This window comes from Podarcis erhardii (assembly GCF_964252035.2).
Source record: "Podarcis erhardii genome assembly, chromosome: 15".
NCBI lineage: Eukaryota > Metazoa > Chordata > Lepidosauria > Squamata > Lacertidae > Podarcis > Podarcis erhardii.
The window spans coordinates 11801297-11821012 of NC_138505.1; the positions used below are offsets into that span (position 1 = coordinate 11801297).

General features: G+C 48.1%; 2 protein-coding genes across 6 annotated transcripts in view; both read left to right on the top strand.

Annotated features, from left to right (window-relative positions):
- The window catches only part of GANAB (glucosidase II alpha subunit), a 32591-nt gene extending 25387 nt beyond the window's left edge, over positions 1–7204 (top strand). For both annotated transcript variants that reach the window (XM_081840897.1, XM_081840898.1), the window contains 6 exons: positions 359–435; positions 1421–1495; positions 3153–3266; positions 3783–3895; positions 4560–4660; positions 5403–7204. In XM_081840897.1, coding sequence (XP_081697023.1) covers positions 359–435; positions 1421–1495; positions 3153–3266; positions 3783–3895; positions 4560–4660; positions 5403–5512 — 590 coding nt within the window. In that variant the 3' untranslated portion in view covers positions 5513–7204. The remainder of the gene's footprint in view (positions 1–358; positions 436–1420; positions 1496–3152; positions 3267–3782; positions 3896–4559; positions 4661–5402) is intronic.
- Positions 7205–10141: 2937 nt separating this feature from the next.
- On the top strand, positions 10142–19499 carry B3GAT3 (beta-1,3-glucuronyltransferase 3). Of its 4 annotated transcripts, none has more exons than XM_081841258.1 (8): positions 10142–10345; positions 10666–10776; positions 11524–11726; positions 12392–12481; positions 13651–13828; positions 15444–15774; positions 16742–17032; positions 18082–19499. In XM_081841258.1, exons 3-8 carry the CDS (start codon positions 11651–11653, stop codon positions 18178–18180), a joined length of 1065 nt encoding a protein of 354 aa, XP_081697384.1. In that variant the 5' UTR covers positions 10142–10345; positions 10666–10776; positions 11524–11650; the 3' UTR covers positions 18181–19499. The 4 variants fall into 4 exon arrangements, with proteins under 4 accessions (XP_081697384.1, XP_081697383.1, XP_081697386.1 ...); XM_081841260.1 differs by having other exon boundaries at positions 10149–10345; positions 11524–11710; XM_081841257.1 differs by lacking the exon at positions 10666–10776 and having other exon boundaries at positions 10145–10345.
- The last annotated feature ends 217 nt before the right edge of the window (positions 19500–19716 follow it).

A 19716-nucleotide genomic window follows, 5' to 3' on the forward strand; every position in this document is an offset into this window, starting at 1 on the left:
CCAAGTTTTCACAATTGTTACAGTTTTGTTAATATATATATTAAAAAAAATGTAGTAAAGGCTAGCAGCTCAAAAAGGGGATTAGACAAAATATTGGAGGATAAGGTTGTCAGTGGCTCTATTTTGTCTGTAGTATCAGAAGCAGAATACCAGTTGCTGTTGCACTCAGGTCCTGCTTGTGGGCTTCTATTTGGCATGTGGCGGACCACTGTGGGAACAGAATAGTGAACTAGATGGTCCTTTGATCTGGTCCAACAGGGCTCCTCTAATGTTCCTAATTCAGAGGCAGATTACAAGAGGAGCAGTTAATGCAAGTTTCTGGGTCTCATGCTTTTATTCTGTTTTCTTCCCTTTGCAGGCGATGCCTTGCTGGTTCACCCAGTCACGGCACAGGGGGCCCGAGGTGTGCAGGTCTACTTGCCTGGCAAAGGAGAGGTAAGTGAGGCTGGCAGAGTGGAAATGAGGCGTGATGGGGTGGGAGAAGGAGAGTCGGCGCTCCTTTGTCAGAGTGTATAGCATAGAGAGTGAGCAACTCTGGCAGTTCCTTGGCATTACCTGTGTCCAGCGCTAAGGAAATGAAGGCTGCGATGACCCAGAGAGAGAAAGAGGAGACAGAGAAGGGGTGGCAAAGGGAGAGAGAAAGGAAAGGGAATGGCAGAGAGACAGACATAGGCAGAAGGAGTGGTCTTGCCCACTTTAGGCTCTAGACCCATCTACTGCTGGCATGGGGCCCCACATATTGCCTATGAGGGGCTGCAGCCCCCAACTGAAGAAAGCACAAGATCGGCCAGCCCTGTTTTAAATTAAACCTGACGCTCCCCAGCACTCCCTGGATTCTGTTTGGAGTTTTGAGTGACAAGTCCTATGGATGTCCATAGTCCTCTCTAACCATAGCTGTCAACCGTCCCTTATTTGGCGGGAAAGTCCCTTATCCCAGCGTCGTGTCCCGCTGCTGTCCCTTATTGATGATGTCCCTTAAATTTCCCGGGTTTCAAAGGAAGCAGCTTCTCTCCCTCCCTCCCTGCCGGTCAGGGAGGAGGGAGGCTCCAACTGTGTTGCTTGGCTGCGTTGCTCGCCCAATAAGGAGTCTAAGAACGACTGGGGGGTGGAGCTTGCATGCCTTGTGCTAATCACATTGGCAGCATTGCATGGGGACTCGCCTTTGCTCAGCGCTTCCCAGCGGAGAGGTGACGGTGGTTTTCCTTGCTGCATCCCCTTTGCTGGGTTGCTGCGCTGTGGGAACCAACGCTTGAGGCTTCGTTTGGCTGCTGGCTGGGCTTTCTGCCTTTGGCTTGGAGGGGCTCAGAAGCTGAACATACCTGTGCCTGGAAAATCCCTTATTTTGGCTGCTGATGCCTTATTTTCGAGGCTGCTGTAAGTTGACAGCTATGTCTCTAACGTGCCTTTTTCCACTATGCAGGTTTGGTATGATGTCCACACTCACCAGAAACTTCATGCGCCCCAAACACATTATTTAGCAGTCACCATGAGCAGCGTAAGTCAAAAGGGGGGAGAGGGTTGATGGGGGGGGCAGTTCCTGGAGGGAGAAAGAGAACCAAGACAGGGCATGGAAGCCTTGCTTACCTGGCCCCTGTAGGCTTTTGTCTTTCACCCCCCCCCCTTGGAACCACCACTTAGGATTGTATATTTGAATTCCATTCATGAATCTCTTTCTACGAAACCTCTCAAAGCCATTAGCAATAGTGGGTTGCCGCAAGCTGTGTTGTACTCAGCGTAGACTCACTGAAATTAATGGACCTCCGTGAGTTTCCTCTGAGTAGGGCTAGCATTGGCTTGCATCTCAGTAACACCAACTTTTTTAAAAAAAAACAGCAACACCAGTTTTATATACAGTCGTACCTTGGAAGTCAAATGGAATCCATTCCGGAAGTCTGTTCGACTTCCCAAACGTGCAGAAACCAAAGCACGGCTTCTGATTGGCTGCAGGAAGCTCCAGCAGCCAATCAGAAGCCACAGAAACCCCGCCGGACATTTGGGTTCCAAGAACATTTGCAAACCGGAACACTCACTTCTGGGTTTGCCGTGTTCAGGAGTCAAAACGTCCAAGTACCAAGGTATTCGGGATCCAAGATATGACTGTATTGGAAATAATTCAAATCCAGTGCAGATACAGACTAGGGTGTTGTTTTTTTAAGTGTTGTAAAAAAGCACCAAAAATACAATAAAGACATTTCTTTACCTCCTTCTTTCAAAAGGTCACACAGTGGTTTACAAAATAGTAACATACATAGCATGATAGCACTATGCTGCAAAAAATTAAACCAGGCGGATAGCAATCAGTAGTACATAGTCATTCCTAATACACAATACTTATTTATACAGAATAGTATAGAATATATCATGAACAATGTAGAATAGTGTCAACACAGTAGCAAACTCTACAACTTAACCCCCTGAAAAATACAAGTCTCATAATGCAAGTTATAGTTGTTGTTTATTTTATTTGTTCCATTTCACCCCAAAGTGGCTTGCAAGAAGAATAGAACAATACAATTATCAGTTAAAAAACAGCTAGAAACAACTATTTTGAACACTCATCGAGTAATTAAAATCAACAGTGAGCTAAAAACCCAGATTAAAACACATGTCAACATCTGGATAGGCTTGTCTAAGCAAAAAAATAATAATAATTATATTTAAGACCACAACATTTAAAACAATATAGTCTTTAAAATGCTCATCCTATTACAGAAGGCTGCATCCAATTCATTTCTGCCCAGAGTAGAAATTAATGGCTCGATGTTAGTCCTGTCCATTGATCTCATTGGGTCTTATTCAGAACTAACATTTGCCACAACCCACAATATTAACTACTGCTCTCAAGTTCAACTCTGAAACACAATGCATATTTAACAGCAGCTTTGTAAAAAATAAACGAGGAGCTGGGAGGGATACGGTAGATGTCCCAAGGATGTAGGAAGCAGCGCAACTTGAGTGTTGCTCGCAGTGGTAGAGCATCTGGTCCCAGGATCATTCCCTAGCCTCTCCAGGTGGGGCTGGGAGAAAGAGATGGAGAGATCCCTGCCTGAAACCCTGGAGAGCTGCTGCCAGCCAGTGCAGACTGAACTAGAGGGACCAGCCGTCTGATTCAGTATAGGCAGCTTCCTATGATCCTCATCGCTTCTCTGCAGATTCCTGTGTACCAGCGTGGCGGCAGCATCGTGGCTCGGAAGGAGCGGGTCCGGCGATCTTCGGACTGCATGTACAATGACCCTTACACACTCTATGTGGCCCTGGGCCCCCAGGTGAGGTGGGAAGGAGCAAAGTGGGGCAGGGTTGTGGGAGAGATGCTCTACAGCAGGCTTTCCCAAACTTGGCTCTGCAGTTGTTTTTGAACTACAACTCCCATCATCCCTAGCTAGCATCCCTTGTGCATTTCTGCCTAGCTGGGATGCGTCCTTGGACTCTCATTTTCCTGGAAGGAGGAAAGGAGCAGTGTGTGTAGGGAACTAGTCTACAGTGCTATACTTTACCATCTTTGCCTCTGGCTCCACCCACCACTGGTATGTGGCGCCCAGAAGGGAACAGGGCTCCTCAGACTGCAGAGGTTTACCTATCACTTAAATCCATTCCACACCACTGCCCTGATGGGGAGAGAATGAAAAATCTGGGAGAGTGGCAGCAGTGAAGAGGAAGAGGCTGCACAAAGCGTGTCTTGACCATGGTAGCTCCACTCTCTCCCAGAACCCACCTGGTACAGGATTTAACTAGCAGGACCTCCTTGCTTTCTGTGTCAACCCCCCCCCCACTTCCCTTTACAGGGCACAGCGCAAGGAGAGCTTTTTGTTGACGACGGGCACACATTCAACTTCGAGACAAAGGGGCAGTACCTCCATCGCCGCTTCAGTTTCTCTGGCAACACGTTGACGGCAAGGTACTGGGCCTCCCTCCTCTTTCCCACAAAATCCCCACCCCAGACCATTTATCCTGCCTGGTTGGTGCTGCTACTTCTGACTGAGGTGGTCTGCCTGTGATTGCAATTCAGATTGCAGGTGGGGCAGTTGGCAGGATTAAAGGCTCCTCTCCCCACTCACGGAAAGTTAACGTGCCAAGGAAGAGCAGTCCTGCCCAGCCCTGACATGCTAGGTTTCTACAGGCAAGGTTTTTTTCTGTAACTGGTGGTCATTCAATCACCAACACCTCCACCTAAAGTTTGGAACAGTATAGCCCAGACGTCAAGGGTCTGACCACCTTTGTAATACAAAGACCAGAATTGCCTATTTTAATGTAGTTTCAGAATTATTTATTTAATTGATGCTTCTGGGACGGTTATTTGCTGGTGCTGTTTTTGATATGTTTTATTTACGGCTGCGGTTTTAGCATTTCAGTGTCGTCATTTTGTTATTCAGGTGTGTAAATCTTCTATTGCTTTATTGTAACCTGCCTTGCTTTATTGTAAGTCGGGTGAAAATGTTATGTTTTGGGGGTGGGATTTAGGTGCCATCTTTGTTGCCTTTTAAGTAGACTTTGAGACTACAGTATCACTTCCCTGCCTTCTAACTCCGCTTTCCCTGCCTTTGTTTTCTCTTGTCTTCCAGCTCCGCAGACCCGAAGGGCAGCTTTGAAACTCCGGCCTGGATTGAACGGGTGGTGATCCTGGGAGCCGGGAAGCCAGCGGCAGTATTCCTCAAACAGAACGGTGAGTGATTGGAAAGGTTCTGGGCTCGATCCACTGGCATCTCCATGTTCTTTTTGGAGGGCGGTAGCTGAGTGGAAGAACACGTTTAACATGGAGAAGGCCCAGGCTTGGTCCTGCGTGCCTCCAGTTATAGAAGGAAGTAGGAATCCAGTTGATGAGGCAAGACTCCCCTCTGCCTTAGGTACCTGGGCAGGATAGACAAATTGTGCCTCATTTCAGTAAGCTGAAATATGGCCATCTGAGCTGGGTCATAGTGGGGCTTTCTTAGGAGGAAAAGGAGGGGGCCAACATCTGCTGGGAGAAGTTGTTGTGGCAGGCAGTGAATACCCCCCAACAGCAAAAAAATTAATGCTTCCCCCTGCTATCCATAAAACTTGAGCAAGTGTTTCCTATGAACTGAACTGTTCTGTGTGCACTGTGAGAATTTTGGGAATGGGAAAAGCAGTGTATTAATTTTAATCTAATCTACGGAGCACTTTCAGCTAAGCTATACAGCAATGGGGGATCTTCGGCCCTCCAGATGTCGCTGGACTACAACTCCCAGAATCCATTATCATTGGCCCTGCTGGCTGAGGCTGATGGGAGCTGTAGTTCAGCAACACCTGGAGGGTCACAGATTCCCCATCCTTGAGCTAAACCCGACTTCAAACTGTTCTCTATTGGGAAAGGACGGTACTTTTTTTTCTCAGCTGTGCTCACCTCATCTCTCTTTCTCTCTCCCCCCCCCCCCAAATCCTAAAAGATGTTGCAGAATCTCGCCTGGATTTCACACACGAGGCTGAAACATCCGTCTTAACCATCCGGAAACCTGCAGTCAACATTGGGGCAGACTGGAGCATTTCCCTGCGATAATGCCACGAGCTGGGCGGGAGGGTGGGCGGGCGGGCAGAGGGATTCAGCTGGACAAGAGGGCTAAGGAAACACTCAAGCAGTGTTGGGGAGTTCTGTGGTGCCTCCCCTTTCACGGTCATGTGGGAAGGGAAGGCTAGGCGCTCCCCACCCTGCAGGGGCTCAAGTCCAACATCCTGTACCACTCAGGCATGTCTTGGGAGGGGGCGGGGGCGGCGATCGCTTCCACCCCTTCCCTTCCGATCCTGGCTTGGACTCTTTCTTTCCCCCTGCGTGTGGTTCCATAGATTAACTTTAGCAATATTTGCTGTAGAATGAAGAATCTCTGGGTTGGAGTTGGTTGAGACTCTGGTTTCCCCTCTGTCGGGGGGGGGGTGGCTAAGAAAGATCTCTTCCCTTCCCACGCCACCCCACTCCCTGGAGTTGCAATATTGGGACCAACCATTTTGAGGGGCTGGGCCTTTCCAGAGGGGAGGGAGAATTGATTTGGTCTCCTCCGTTTCCCATCCATCTCCACTTCCCTCTTCATCTCTCTCCTGCCCAAACAATTCCTGGCTCCAGTTACTGACCACAAAACGAGTGACCTTGGCAGGGGTTGCCTTCTAACCTTTTCCTTGCCAACAGGTGAATGTATGGAGAACTCCCTCTTTCGTTGTTCCCTGCCCCATTCCGCCACTCGCCACAAACAGCAGGGCAACATGTACAGCTAGCTCACTTGTGGGGAACCTTTGGCCCTTGAGACATTGCTGAACCACAGCTCCCATCATCCCTGGTCATTGGTCATGCTATGGCTGATGGAAATGGTAGTTCAGCAGCATCAGGTTCCCCACACCTGAACTAGATCGTGGCCATTCTCTCCCCACGCTCTCTTCTACCCACCAGTCCTAATACTTTCTTATTTCTCTCCCCCCCCCCAAAAAAAATCCTTAGTACTGTGAGTTAGAAGGGATTTCTATTTCTTTCCGGAGTGGGGATGGGGGTTATCTTGGTGTCAGTGAATCACTGGCACTTCTATTTATATAATTTCTTGGGGGAGGGTAGATGAGACAGATCATGTGAAGGGAAAGGGGAGGCATGCTGCGGTTCAGTTAGAAAACCAGGCCCTGGGTTATGAGAGCAAGCCAAAGCGAATGTGGAGCGGGGGGGGGGGGGTTGTCCTGCACAGAGATCTGGAAAGGAAAAAACAAGAGTGGCAGGTGGGCGGGGAAAGAAGCTGCTAAGAAATCAGGCCCCTTTCCTGCCAGAAAGTGAGGAGAGGGGCCCATCCTCCTCGGGGTGGAGTAGGACGGACAGGATTTTTTTCTTTTTTACTCTTCTCGCTATGCCTTCCATCTCTCCCGCTCCTGCTTCCAGCTCTCACTGCTCCTGCCCCCTCTCAGGCTAGGCTGCCTGGCTTGCGTTTGGCCTTGGCCGTCTTGTGTGTGTACGTGGATTAACATTCCTGGTCCTGGCTGGTTCTCCCTCGTGCATTTGCAGGCAAAAGGCCCAGAGCGAGTCTTTTTTCTTTTCTTTTTTAAAAAATAGTCAAAATCCCTTCTTTAACACACACACACACACACACACACACACACACACACACACACACTTCCTCTCCTCCCATGCTTTCTTGATTGTGATTTCATCTGCAGGTATAAAGCTTTCACTGACTGGGTGTTTTGATAAAAGATGGACAATAAAAAAACCATTAAAAATAAACATTTTGGTTTTTTTCTTCTTTTGATAGCTGCCATAGATTATTCATGACAATGTCAGAGGACTATGGATGCATAGTGTATTCGAGTCAGGAGACCATGAGAGCAAAGAAAAAGAGGAAAGCCTCATAATAGTAGCACATATAAAACTTTTAAAAAAGGAATACAGTGGTACCTCGGGTTAAGAACTTAATTCGTTCTGGAGGTCTGTTCTTAACCTGAAACTGTTCTTAACCTGAAGCACCACTTTAGCTAATGGGCCTCCCGCTGCCGCTGCGCCTCCGCTGCAGAATTTCTGTTCTCATCCTGAAGCAAAGTTCTTAACCCGAGGTACTATTTCTGGGTTAGTGGAGTCTGTAACCTGAAGCGTATGTAACCCGAGGTACCACTGTATTGAGCTGTGTTTGGATTTCCTCCCCTTTTCGAGGGTGGTGGCCAGGAAACTGTGGCCATTTGGACCAGTTTCTTATAGCAAGGAAGGAAACATTGTGCACTTTCAGATACTATTGGACTCCCAACTCCCATAATTCCTGGTGCCTAGGAAGCTGCCCTCTCATCCAGACCATTTTGGACCATCTAGCTCAGTATTGCATATCCTGGCTTTCAGCAGGGTCTCTCCTAGCCATGCCTGGAGATGCCAGAGATTGAACCTGGAACCTTCTGCATTCAAGGCAGATTCTCTGTCACTGAGCTACATCTCTTCTGTTCACCATGCTAGGTGGGGCTGATGGGAGTGGACTCTGGCATGTAGAGGATGACATGTTCCCTGTCTTAGACCATGTGGGATAAGTTAAAGCTTTGGTTTTCCCAGTAGTGATGTATGGAAGTGAGAGCTGGACCATAAAGAAGGCTGATCACCAAAGAATTGATGCTTTTGAATTATGGTGCTGGAGGAGACTCTTGAGAGTCCCATGAACTGCAAGAAGATCAAACCTCTCCATTCTTAAGGAAATCAGCCCTGAGTGCTCACTGGAAGGACACATCCTGAAGCTGAGGCTCCAATACTTTGGCCACCTCATGAGAAGAGAAGACTCCCTGGAAAAGACCCTGATGTTGGGAAAGGTTGAGGGCACAAGAAGGGGACAACAGAAGACAAGATGGTTGGACAGTGTTCTGGAAGCTACCAGCATGAGTTTGACCAAACTGGAAGGCAGTGAAAGACAGGAGTGCCTGGCGTGCTCTGGTCCATGGGGTCACGAAGAGTCGGACACAACTAAATGACTAAACAACAACAATGGCTACAATTCCTGTCCCATAGAACCTTTCTTGTTTTCTCTGTTGAATTTGCATGGGCAAAGTCTGCACCCAGTGGGCATCCACCTTTACATCGTATTGGGTCTCCCCATAACTACGTGACAATAAAACACCTGCCAAAAGCTTATGTAGTGTAGTGGTTAGATTGTCAGACTATGACTGGAGAGACCAGGGTTCAAATCACCAGTTGGTCAGGGACCTCTTGCTTGGTGGCCTTGGGCCAGTCACAGCCTCTCAACCATAACTTACTTCATAGGGCAGTTGGGATTAAATAAGTATGGAGAGAATCCTGTATGCTACTTTGAGCTTGGATAAAATGGTGGGGTATAAATGTATGAATGGGAAAGAAAAAAGGAATAAGAAAGTGAGTGTTTGATCTGAGAAAGTGTTACCTGGTCCACAAATGTAACACCATAATAAATTTGCTAAATCTTTAAGGTGCAAGACCTTGTGTGCTGTTTTTACTGCAACAGATTTAAGCATGGCACCTCTCTGCTCCACCCCCCAAACAAGGACACCGGTTTGTATAAAAATGGCCAATTTAGATAAACATTTTGCTCTAATTTAAATAGAAATGTATGGGGAGCAAGAAAACAACATCTGCCCTTATTCCCTTATGGGGTATACAAGAACCCTTTATAGAGTCCTTTGTAGGTTCTCCATTGGTAGGAGAAAATAACAGAGACCAACCAGAGAATATTGAGAAGCAAAGCAGCTAGTAAGACTGATCTTTATTAAAGCTGTTGCAACAGGGTGCTCCCCTCACCCACAGGAGAGAGGAGGACCCAGAACCAAGGTGTGCCTGCCGTTATATAGACATTTTAAATTCCCTGCCCTGGAGCTCAAGACCACCCCCCACAAACATTGTACCTACATCACAGCAAAGGCGGTCTACAACAGAAATTTGAATGTTGTTTTTCCTGTCTGCCAGGTTATCTGATAATGCCTTATCTGATTGCCTTTCCTGGTAGTTTGGCCTTTGCTTTGAGATGGTGATTACCCAATTCCTGAGACAATGGGAAGGCTCCCTCACCCCCTCCCTCCTTGCAGAGAAAACATTTGGTCAGTTTGGGTGTCAAAATCATAGCTGTCAACTTTTCCCTTTTCTTGTGAGGAATCCTATTTGGAATAAGGTAATTTCCCTTAAAAAACAGGAAATGTTGACAGCTATGGTCAAAATGGTTTCAGTCTTCTTGTGCTGCTCCAGACCTGTGGTCCATATATCTATGTACGTTCTTGGTTGGTACATTTATGAACATTTATTATATATATAAAACCTTAAAATTTTTATTACACTGTGACCAGGTGACTTCTGTACCTGCTCCACCCACTGTCCCAAGTAGCGCTGCTAACTGGATGCACAGGTTCAAGCCCTCTCCCTTCATTGGGTGCATTCTCTTTAATCTGGATTTGGATCACATCCACACTATATATTTAAAGGTGCTGGGAGCTGAAGCTCTGTGAGGGGTCCATTGTCCTCTTGACAGCCCTTCAAACAGAGGACTGTCCTCTGCAAAGTAAGACACGCGGTCACCCTATCTGGAAACGAAACAGCTAAAAGCGCAGCAGAAGAGAACAAAACGGAGTGCAGTCGAACCTAGGGGAAACATTTCAACGTATTTCAACATTTCAGAAGAAAAGGCATGAAGCAATCAGGAGGCGGGGGGGGGGGGGAACGGGCCAGACGGGGAATAGCTGCACCGGGGGACCCTTCACGAGAAGGGACCTCTGAAGGACGGTAAACGCGGCTGGACCGGAAGTGCTGTGTTGGCCGGCGCGGGGAACTCCGTGGGGACCCCGGATACGAGGAAGGGGGCTTTGAGCAGCTGAGGACCCTAGTCCCCCTGACCCTTCTCCCTCCTTCGCCTCGGGGGGCAGTAACAGAAGCGTGGTGAGCCCGGCCTTTGCTCCGTCGCCATAGCAACGGTGTCACACCGTCTCCCTTCCCATGCCGGGAGAGGGGAGACGGGGGGTGGAGGCTGCGCTCCTAGGAGGAGATGGAGAGGCTCTGCTTCCAGGGGTGCCCAGAGCCTCCATGATGCTGCAGTGCTGAAGGTTGCCCAGTAACTGCAAGGGGAAGGGCAGGGGCTTTAGCATGGCAAGAAGGAGAGAGATCTCACCCGGGCTTCGGAGTTCCTAAAATAAGAGGTTGCAGGGGCTTCGGAGTGCTTGCCTCCCACAAGCCAGCAAGCCCTTGCTCTCTCGTCCCAGGAGTGTGCGTGATAGAGACGTAGAGGCACTCTGTATGTGCTCAGATGCCATCTCCGCAACTCCAGAGGCGTTTACGTAGCTTGCAGGCTTGTCGTTGGTTTCCTGGTAAAGGTTTGGGCAACATTTCCTCCCTACAGAGATGGGAAACCCATTAAGATGCTCTATCCCTAGAGACTGTCATGGGATTTGATGGATTCTTGAATGCTCTTAGGGGTTTTTGGACAGCTAGACAGAGCTGGCAACCCTGGTCTCTGAAGAATGATGAGATGTGAGGGTCCAAACATGATCGCTCCTGATACTGTAGAGCCCGCACTGCTCCTTGGCATTCCCAGGAGCTGTAGGCAGTGAAACAGGCAGGCAATCAGGCTGCTGAGATAGATTTGCTAGGCACTTTGAGGATAAAAACTACACTTTGGAACTCCCTGCCCCATGATATTAAGCAGGCACCTTCACTGTACTGCTTTTGGCACTTGCTAAAATCGTTTTTGTTTAAGCAAGCCTATGCAGACATGTTAATCTGGGATGCATATCAAGACATATTTTTATTTTATAAAGTATGTATTTTTTAACTGCTACTTTTCTTTTGAAAATAAATTAGGATAAATTGTTTTTATCATCAGATGCTGTGGATAACTTAATGTGTATTTTGTGTTGTATCCAACAATGTTTTACCCACAGCAGACCTACTAAAAACAATAGTTTTTAGTTTAATTAATTTCAGTGGGCCTACTCTGGGCAGGACTAACACTGCATGCAACCCTTTATATTTTATGTAAACTGCTTAGAGGTGTTTATGGTGTTTTTTTTTAATCTTGTTAACTTTTTTAAAAAAAAATCTCTTATTTTTGCATTACTTAGATGGCATGGTTATGACAAGTCCAGTTGAAGTGCCCAGTGCACTGTCTAGTCTGGCTTTATGGGATCAGATTCAGCTTTTGAGGCCTGAGGATGTGGACAAAGTACATTGAATCATTTGGCTAAACACATGCCCTTTCAATCCTTGTTTGTTGTGGTTTCCTTGAGCTGGCCCGAGAGGGCTGACCAGGTGAGTCCAGAGTGTGGTAAGTGCATTATTGTGTGACAGTGCCTACTGTTTTAGAAGGGTGGTTGTTTGTCTGCTGCTTTCTGACAATTACTGTATTTTTCGCACCATAGACGCACTTTTCCCCTCCTAAATAGCAAGGGAAAATGTGTGTGCGTCCTATGGAGCGAATGCAGGGGGGAGGCAGGCGGGAAAAGCCCCCCAGAGCCGCACACAAGCTTTGTGCACTCTTGCGGGCTTTCCCCCAGGAGGGAGAAGGGACTGACTGGCCGCATCAGTCCCTTCTCGGGGAAAAGCCCCCAAGAGCGGTGCCCTCTTTAAAGGCTGCGCGGCTCCTACGGTAGCCTCAAGTCTTGATTGCTGTAATGTGCTCAACGTGGGGCTGCCCTGGAAGCTGCAACTAGTGTAGACTGCAGCAGCTAGGGTGGCAAGTGCGGTGTCCTTCTGTGTACATATTTACACCAACAATTTAACTGTCATGAAGAATCCTGCAGTGTGTTAAGGGTGCTGGAAACTAACTCTGTGATGTCAGCACCGTTAGCAAATTACAGTACTGAGGATTCTTTGGGGGAAGCCCTGCCTATTAAAGTGGCGTAAGAGTGCTTTAAATGTATGATGTGGGTGGTATCTTAATTTTTCCCTACAGAGCCGTGTGTTGATCTTTGTTTGGTCTCATCTCTGCAGGCCCTGCCATGAAGGTGAAATTAAAAAACGTGTTTGTCATCTATTTCCTGGTGTCGGTGATCGGCCTGATGTATGCACTGCTGCAACTGGGTGAGTAGCAAAGGAGGGATGGAGGTATCCTGCTGTATTTATTTAATGGACTTTCCAATATCTATTAGCAGGCAATACCTTTATTTATTACCAATCAAATTATGAGCAAACTTTTGAGTTCTCAGAACTCTTCTATAAAGCTAGATATTTAGCAATGCTGGGTAAACAATACCTGACTCAATGTTAAAACAGCAAAGTCTGTATTCAATCATAGTCTTATGATGGCCCGCAGGAGAATATAGAAAATTTGACAAGGCTCTACTGCAAAGAGGTATACCCTTCTGGGCCCTCCAGATACTGCTGGACTCCCAACTTTACACATCTGGAAGTGCATTTGTTATGTGATTCCTGATTGGTTGGGACATGTGTCTAGGATAGGGTAGGTAATCTCCAAGTGCTGCTGAACTACAACTCCCATCATCCCTGACCATTGGCCATGCTGTCGAGCTCGTGGGAGTTAAAGTCCAACATTATCATCTGGAGAGCCATAGGTCCCCCACTTCTGATTTAGAATGTAACCCTTTGCCTCCACCCTACCTTACATTGTTCAGGGCTATATCCACACCATACGGCTTCCTTCCCCTTCTTCTCCTGGGAACTTGTTAAGGATTCTGGGAATTGTAGCTCTGTGAGGGGCTATTTACAGTTCCAAGAATTCTTATATATACTGTATTGGCCCGAATATAAGCCGCACCCACAAATAAGCCACACCTTTAAAATTCAAGGGGGGGGAGAGACAATACCCAAATATAAGCTGCTCCTTTAAAATTGGGTTACAGGCTGAAAATTGCTGTGGTTGGTAGAATTGTAACTCCGAGCCAATTTAAGCCTTTGATTTTTCAAGCCCGCAAAAGTTACCGTACAATTGCAAATCGCTATTCAATTGCTACAATTCTGCAGGCACTCACACCCGTAAATGGCAAATGAACAGTCTCAAGCTCACAAATCAGCAATAAAACATTTTATTGTTCCATTTTACTATATTTCTGTTTCAGCAGCGATATCATAAAAGCCCATTTTTGTAAGGTCGCGAATTTAAGCCACACTTTAACTTTTAACGGTTGGCATTGGGGGGGGGGAGTGAGGCTTATATTCAGGCCAATACAGTGTATACATATATGGATATTATTGCAGCAGTTGTGTGTTGATGTTCCTCCCTCTGACCTCAGGACAGCCCTGCGACTGCACCCAGCACCTGAAGTCAGCCAGCGACCTCATTCATGCCAAGGAGAAAAAGCTGTCCCAGTTGCAGAATGAGCTGAAGAGGCTCCAGGCGCGGGAAAAAGTCCCAGAGCCAGCAGAACAAGCTTTGCCAGTCATTTATGCCGTCACGCCCACCTACGCTAGGTAAGGTGCCAGATCCTTGGGGGTAGGGGGCAGTGTCGGTTCTGGGTCATAGTTCAGCAGCTGAGGGCATGACTTGCGTGAAGAAGGATCCTGGGAAGGAAGGACTGTGAGAGAGGTGCTGCTGATCAGAGGAGACGCAGGGGCATAGGAAACTGCCTTAGAGTGAGCCAGACCCTCGGGTCCCATCTAGCTCAGCATTGTCTACACTTCGACTGACAGCGACTGCAGGCTTTCATACAGGAGTCTATGTCTAGCCCTACCTGTAGAAGCTGAGGTTGAACTTGGGACCATCTGTATGTAAAACAGATGCTCTGACACTGAGGTAGAGCTCTTCCCTTAAGACACGGTAAGCTACTGTTAGAATTCCTGCTCCATGATTGCAGTCATGGGATTGCTGTGTATCACATGACTCCACAGAGTGGGAAGTGACGGAGACAGGATGTTTGTGTTACTGTGTTCTGTGAACACTATTGTCCTTTGGGAGCCATGTTGCAGTGCTCCGTGTGTGTTTATATGTCAATAAAGTAGATTAGCCAAAATGCTGAGTTGCTGAGGTCTGTCACGCGAACTGCACAGACTAAGTGTGCCGATGTCTATTGGCATCGGTCGCTGTGATGTTTGGGCAGAAGAAAGCTTCTGAAGCTCCTGAACGAACGACCAGGAGGGAGAGAACATGTGTCTCTGCCAGGGTCCTACTCGAGTGTAGGACGAGCTCCTGACAGCTACCATATACCAAGTCAGACTACTGGTTCATCCATCTCTACATGGCAGTAGATCTCCTGGCTTTCAGGCAGGGGTCTCTCCTGGCCCTGCCTGGAGATACTAGAGATCAAACCAGTAACCTTTAGCAGGCAGAGCAGGGGCTCTAAAACTGAGTTACGGCCTTTCCCCTAAAAATAAACAGAGGTTCCCATCTTTGTGGTTCTCAATAGCAGTCTGATTTAAATAGGACCATATCCAATAAGCTTATTGTGCTGTCCAAAGCCCATGGCAATTACATTATAATGTACCAAAATACATATGTAGTGATAACAGAAGATTCCTGTGTTGCAGGGGGTTGGACCAAATGGTCCTTGTGGCCCCCTCCAACTCTATGGCTCTATGAAACAAATAACAAACATTGATAGTATAAAGGAAAGAAGAATCAGAAGTACCACCAGTTCACCCAACTTCAGATTAAACCTCCCAGTCTCCAAAACAATTTATAGCAACATTATCTAATTCTCCCTTTCTAATCCAAGAGCCACTTTATGTGTCCCAAAGCAGTTTGTGTCGCTCCAAATAAACTAAGCCGTTTCTTCCAGAAATCTTTCTTCAATCACTGTATAAAGGACAGATGAATAGATAGTGAATAACGTCTTCCACCAGATATTGGCCACAAACACAGAATCTGTGAAATAGAAACCCAAGAAGCTGCCTTATACAAAGTCGGACCATTAGCAGTGATTCTTCAGGGGTTTCTGACAAGGGACATTCTTTGGCCTGCTTGGAGATGCTGGGGCTTGAACCTGAGACCTTCTGCACACTCTGCTACCAAAGCTGTGGCTAGAGCCCCTCTAAATCTGTCTCCCCGATTTCTCGCTTGCTTCCTTCTCTCTGGCCTCCTCTTCCCCAGGCTGGTCCAGAAGGCGGAGCTGGTGCGCCTGTCGCAGACCCTCCTGCACGTGAAGAACCTGCACTGGATCGTGGTCGAGGACGCGCCGGCCAAGACGCAGCTGGTCTCGGAGCTGCTGGCTCAGAGCCACCTGCGCTTCACGCACCTGCACACCGAAACGCCCAAGGAGCACAAGCGCAAGGAGAGCGACCCCAACTGGCTGAAGCCCCGGGGGGTGGAGCAGCGGAACCTGGCGCTGCAGTGGCTGCGGGAGAACCACGAGCTGGGCAAGAAGGCGGTGGTGTACTTTGCGGACGATGACAACACCTACAGCTTGCGCCTCTTTGACGAAGTCAGTGCTGGGAGGAAGGGGTGCAACAGATTTGGGGGGGGGGTTGCAGTTCTCCTAGATTCCAGAATATGTTCCATATTCTTCTTCTTCTTCTGAAAAACAAAACCTTTTATTTTAACAAATATAATGGGGAGGAGGCGAAAGAAGCATTGTCAGATAATACTAACAATACAAATCTTCCACCGGTTCTGACTTAGCCCCCATCTGTACTGTACATTTAAAGCAGCATAGCTCCACTTTAAATAGTCATGGTTTCCCCTGAAGAATCCTGGGAGGTGTCATTCATTGGGTTTTTTTTTTAATTGCTACGAGGTCCCTATTCCCCTTTACCAAGCTATAATTTTCAGAGTGGTTTTACAATCAAGCCCTCTTCCCAGGCAGGGGTGCCAAGTTGAATCGGGACCTTGGACCCTAAGAGTTAGCTCCCGTATTCCCAAGGATTTAACAAAGCTTGGGGTTTGGGTGGGATTCCATGGGAGTAAATGGATACTCCGCTATCTATTCTGCAGTTGTGTCAGTTTCTACAGACATAGGTGCCTATGTAGCAAGCCTCATAGCTGACAGCGGGGACGGGGAGGGGGGTTCAACAGAAGGAATTACTCCTTACATACTAAGGCAACAGTCCTAACTTATGTGACTTACATGCGAGAAGCCCACACTGAATTCTAAGTAGACACATCTAAGGTAGTGTGGCAAACTAGCATGTGCAGAATTGTTGGGGTGCTTTGTTGGGGAGAGGTTCCAGGTTACCACAAGAGATGGGAATAAACAGGTTGTTAAACAAAGAGCTGCAACCAAGCAGCGTTGGTCTCCAGAAGGTGGTGGTGTTGTCGTTCAATTTATATCCCACCCAGGGCTGCAAACACAGCCACAGTTTTTAAAGAAAGCGTTCCAGAAAATGGAAGCATTCTAAAAGCAGTTTTATCAAACTCTCTCCCCTTCTTTGCTCCACCCTGTCCCCAACCAGATCCGCTCCACCAAGCGCGTCTCGGTGTGGCCCGTCGGCCTGGTGGGAGGCCTCCGCTTTGAGCGCCCCCTGGTGGAGAATGGCAAAGTGGTGGGTTTCTACACGGCCTGGAAGCCCAACCGGCCCTTCCCCATGGACATGGCCGGCTTTGCCGTGGCCCTCGATCTGCTCCTGGCCAATCGGGAAGCTCACTTTGACTTGCTGGCCGAGCGCGGCTACCTGGAGAGCAGCCTGCTGCAGTCACTGGTGTCGATTGAGGAGCTGGAGCCCAAGGCTGACAACTGCACCAAGGTGAGCAGGTTGGCAGACATCAGTAAAACTGCTGGCACATTTGTAAAGCTAGGCAGGGTCTGGCATGGTTTCAAATTGGATGGGGGACCATGTGTTGAGATTTCTGCATTGTAGCGGGTTGGATTAGATGAGCCTCAGGGTCCCTTCCAATTCTATGATTCTATTGAGTCCCCTACAGATTCCCCTACATACAGCAACTTTTTCGGACCTGACAATATTTCTGACCACCACAGGGATGGGGAACCTGTGACCCTCTAGATGTTGCTGGACTACAACCCCACCAGCCCTGATAACTGGCCACGCTGGCTGGGGCTGATGGGAATTGGAGTAAAACAACAGCTGGAGGACCATGAGTTCCCTATCTCTGAGTTAAACCTCTGTAAGTGCATTTAATAATGTGATCCCTGATTGCTTGGGACATGGAGACTACAGGTCCCACCAGCTATTTATCATTAGCCATGCTGGCTGGGGTTGATGGAAGTTGGAGTCCTTCAACGTACAGAAGACCACAGACTCCCCACTCCTGGACTGCAACTTCCATCAGCTCCCGCCGACACAAAACTGTGCTGTCTCCAACTGATGGGAGTTGGTGTCCAAAATATCTGGAGGACACCTGCCGTGAATCCTGATTGGTGTTTTAGCAGATGACCAGGGCAAGGGGAGAGTGTGTGTGCACGACACTCGTTAATACATGGTTTCACTTCCTCAAGCAGCAGGAAGTTTGCAGCAGCTATTTTAAGGTGGTTTGTCTCAGACAAGGCAGGCCTGATGACAGTCAGATTCCCATTGAGAAGTTCCTTTTTGAGATGTTGAGAAGCAATTTAGCACCGTTGGTACAGTCGCCCCCAAGGGCAGATGGTCCTACTGCCCTTCCTCACATAATGGTTGACGGTGGTAGCCGCTGTGAGTGGAAAACCTTTGTATGTTTGCCCCCGAAACAGTACATGTTTGAAAAGTAAAAGGGGTGGGGTGGGAAGAGGAAAACACAAGCGAACTCGGGCACCAGTAGTAGAGAAATTGAAACAGAAACACCTCTTTTGATCTTGCAGGTGCTCGTCTGGCACACCCGGACCGAGAAGCCCAAGATGAAACAAGAGGAGTTGTTGCAAAAGCAGGGCCTGGGCTCCGACCCCAGCATCGAGGTGTGACTGGGCCCCGTTTGGCCACTGAGACAGTGGCAGTGCCTCCGTGGGGCGTGGGAGGAGCTAGAAGGACTCGGCCAAACTCGATTGGTCGCAGATGCTGAAGTCTTTGACTGCCACTCCCCTGCCCATCCACGGACATGTGATGCCCCGGAACTCTTTTTATTTATTAAGAATGAGCTCCCTGTTCTTGACCCCCAGCATGGAAGGAACACTCTGTCTCCAGTGAGAAGAGACTTGATTCACAACTGCTGCTATCCCCCGCCCCCTTGCCTTCCTACTGCTGGGGAAATGTCTTCTATTTCGGTGCCCTCCCTCTTTAAAAACATTTCTTCATTGAATGCTGCAGCTTCCTACTGGTGAAAAAGCCCCCTTTGCTTTCCCCTGCTGGTTGCTCTGACCGCCCCGCCCCCCCCCCCCCGCCAAATGCTTTGTTCCCTCCTCCCTGGCAACATTTGTCTTATAGTCTGACTGCTCTCTCCTGTAACAAGAGTGCTTGAATGACATTGATTGGTGTTGGGAAGGGGACCCAAGTGAAATCCAAAAGTTCATTCCTTTGGGGGGGGGGAACCCCATTTTAGCCATTTATCTTCTACTTAATAAAACCAGTTGCATAAGGGAGCAATCACAGTACTACTGTAAGTTCCTGAGCCACACGAGCAAAAACAGAGGAAAGAGGATCCCCAAATATAAAGTCTCAAGAATCCAAGTGACAATGAAATCATGTCAGAAGTAATGGATCTTTAAATGTGAATATGGAAGCATTTACAGATTATGTGTATGGAAATTACAAGATTCACATTTGTATTGTGAATTTGTATTTTATGCACATATATCGGCACCTGCTTATGCCTGTCTGTGGGAAGGAAAAGGGTGCAAGGAGGTTAAGCCTGTAGTAGCCCTTACTGCAATTCTTCAGAAGAAAAGTTGGGAAAAGCTGGAAGCAAAGATAAGGATTCCTGTGTCTCTCCTGCTGATGTGTTCTTCCCCCAATCATATCATTTTTCTTTGAATCAGGGATGGGGGAACCTATGGCCTTCTGGACATTGCTGGTCTCCAGCTCCCTGATGCAGTTGGCCCTCTAGGACTGATGGGGGCCGAAGTGCAACAACATCAGGAGGCCCCACAGGTCCCCCACCACCACCCCTTCTTTCTAGGAAGGACAGCAGCCCTTGCCAAGCCAGGGCCTGATCCTGGGGAGGGGCTGGTTCCTGTTCCCCATGAGCTCTTGAGTGTTTCTGCGCTGTGTCCACCCCAGTTTGCATGTGTTGGTGGCTGTTCCAGCAACTTGCATGCTGACCGCTCAATAAACATGTTGACTTCCACTGCTTCCTCTCATTTGTACCTCAGCCTGCCTTAAGACGCCTTGATTGACCCCTGTGTAATGCAGGGTGGTCCTCCAGGGGTTCTTGGACTCCAGCTCCCATCAGCCAGTATGACTATTGGTCAGGGGCAAGGCTGATGGGATATGTAGTCTAGCCACATCAGGAGGGCCTGACAAGTTCCCCATCCCTGCTCTGTTGACTGACCTCCTGTTATTGT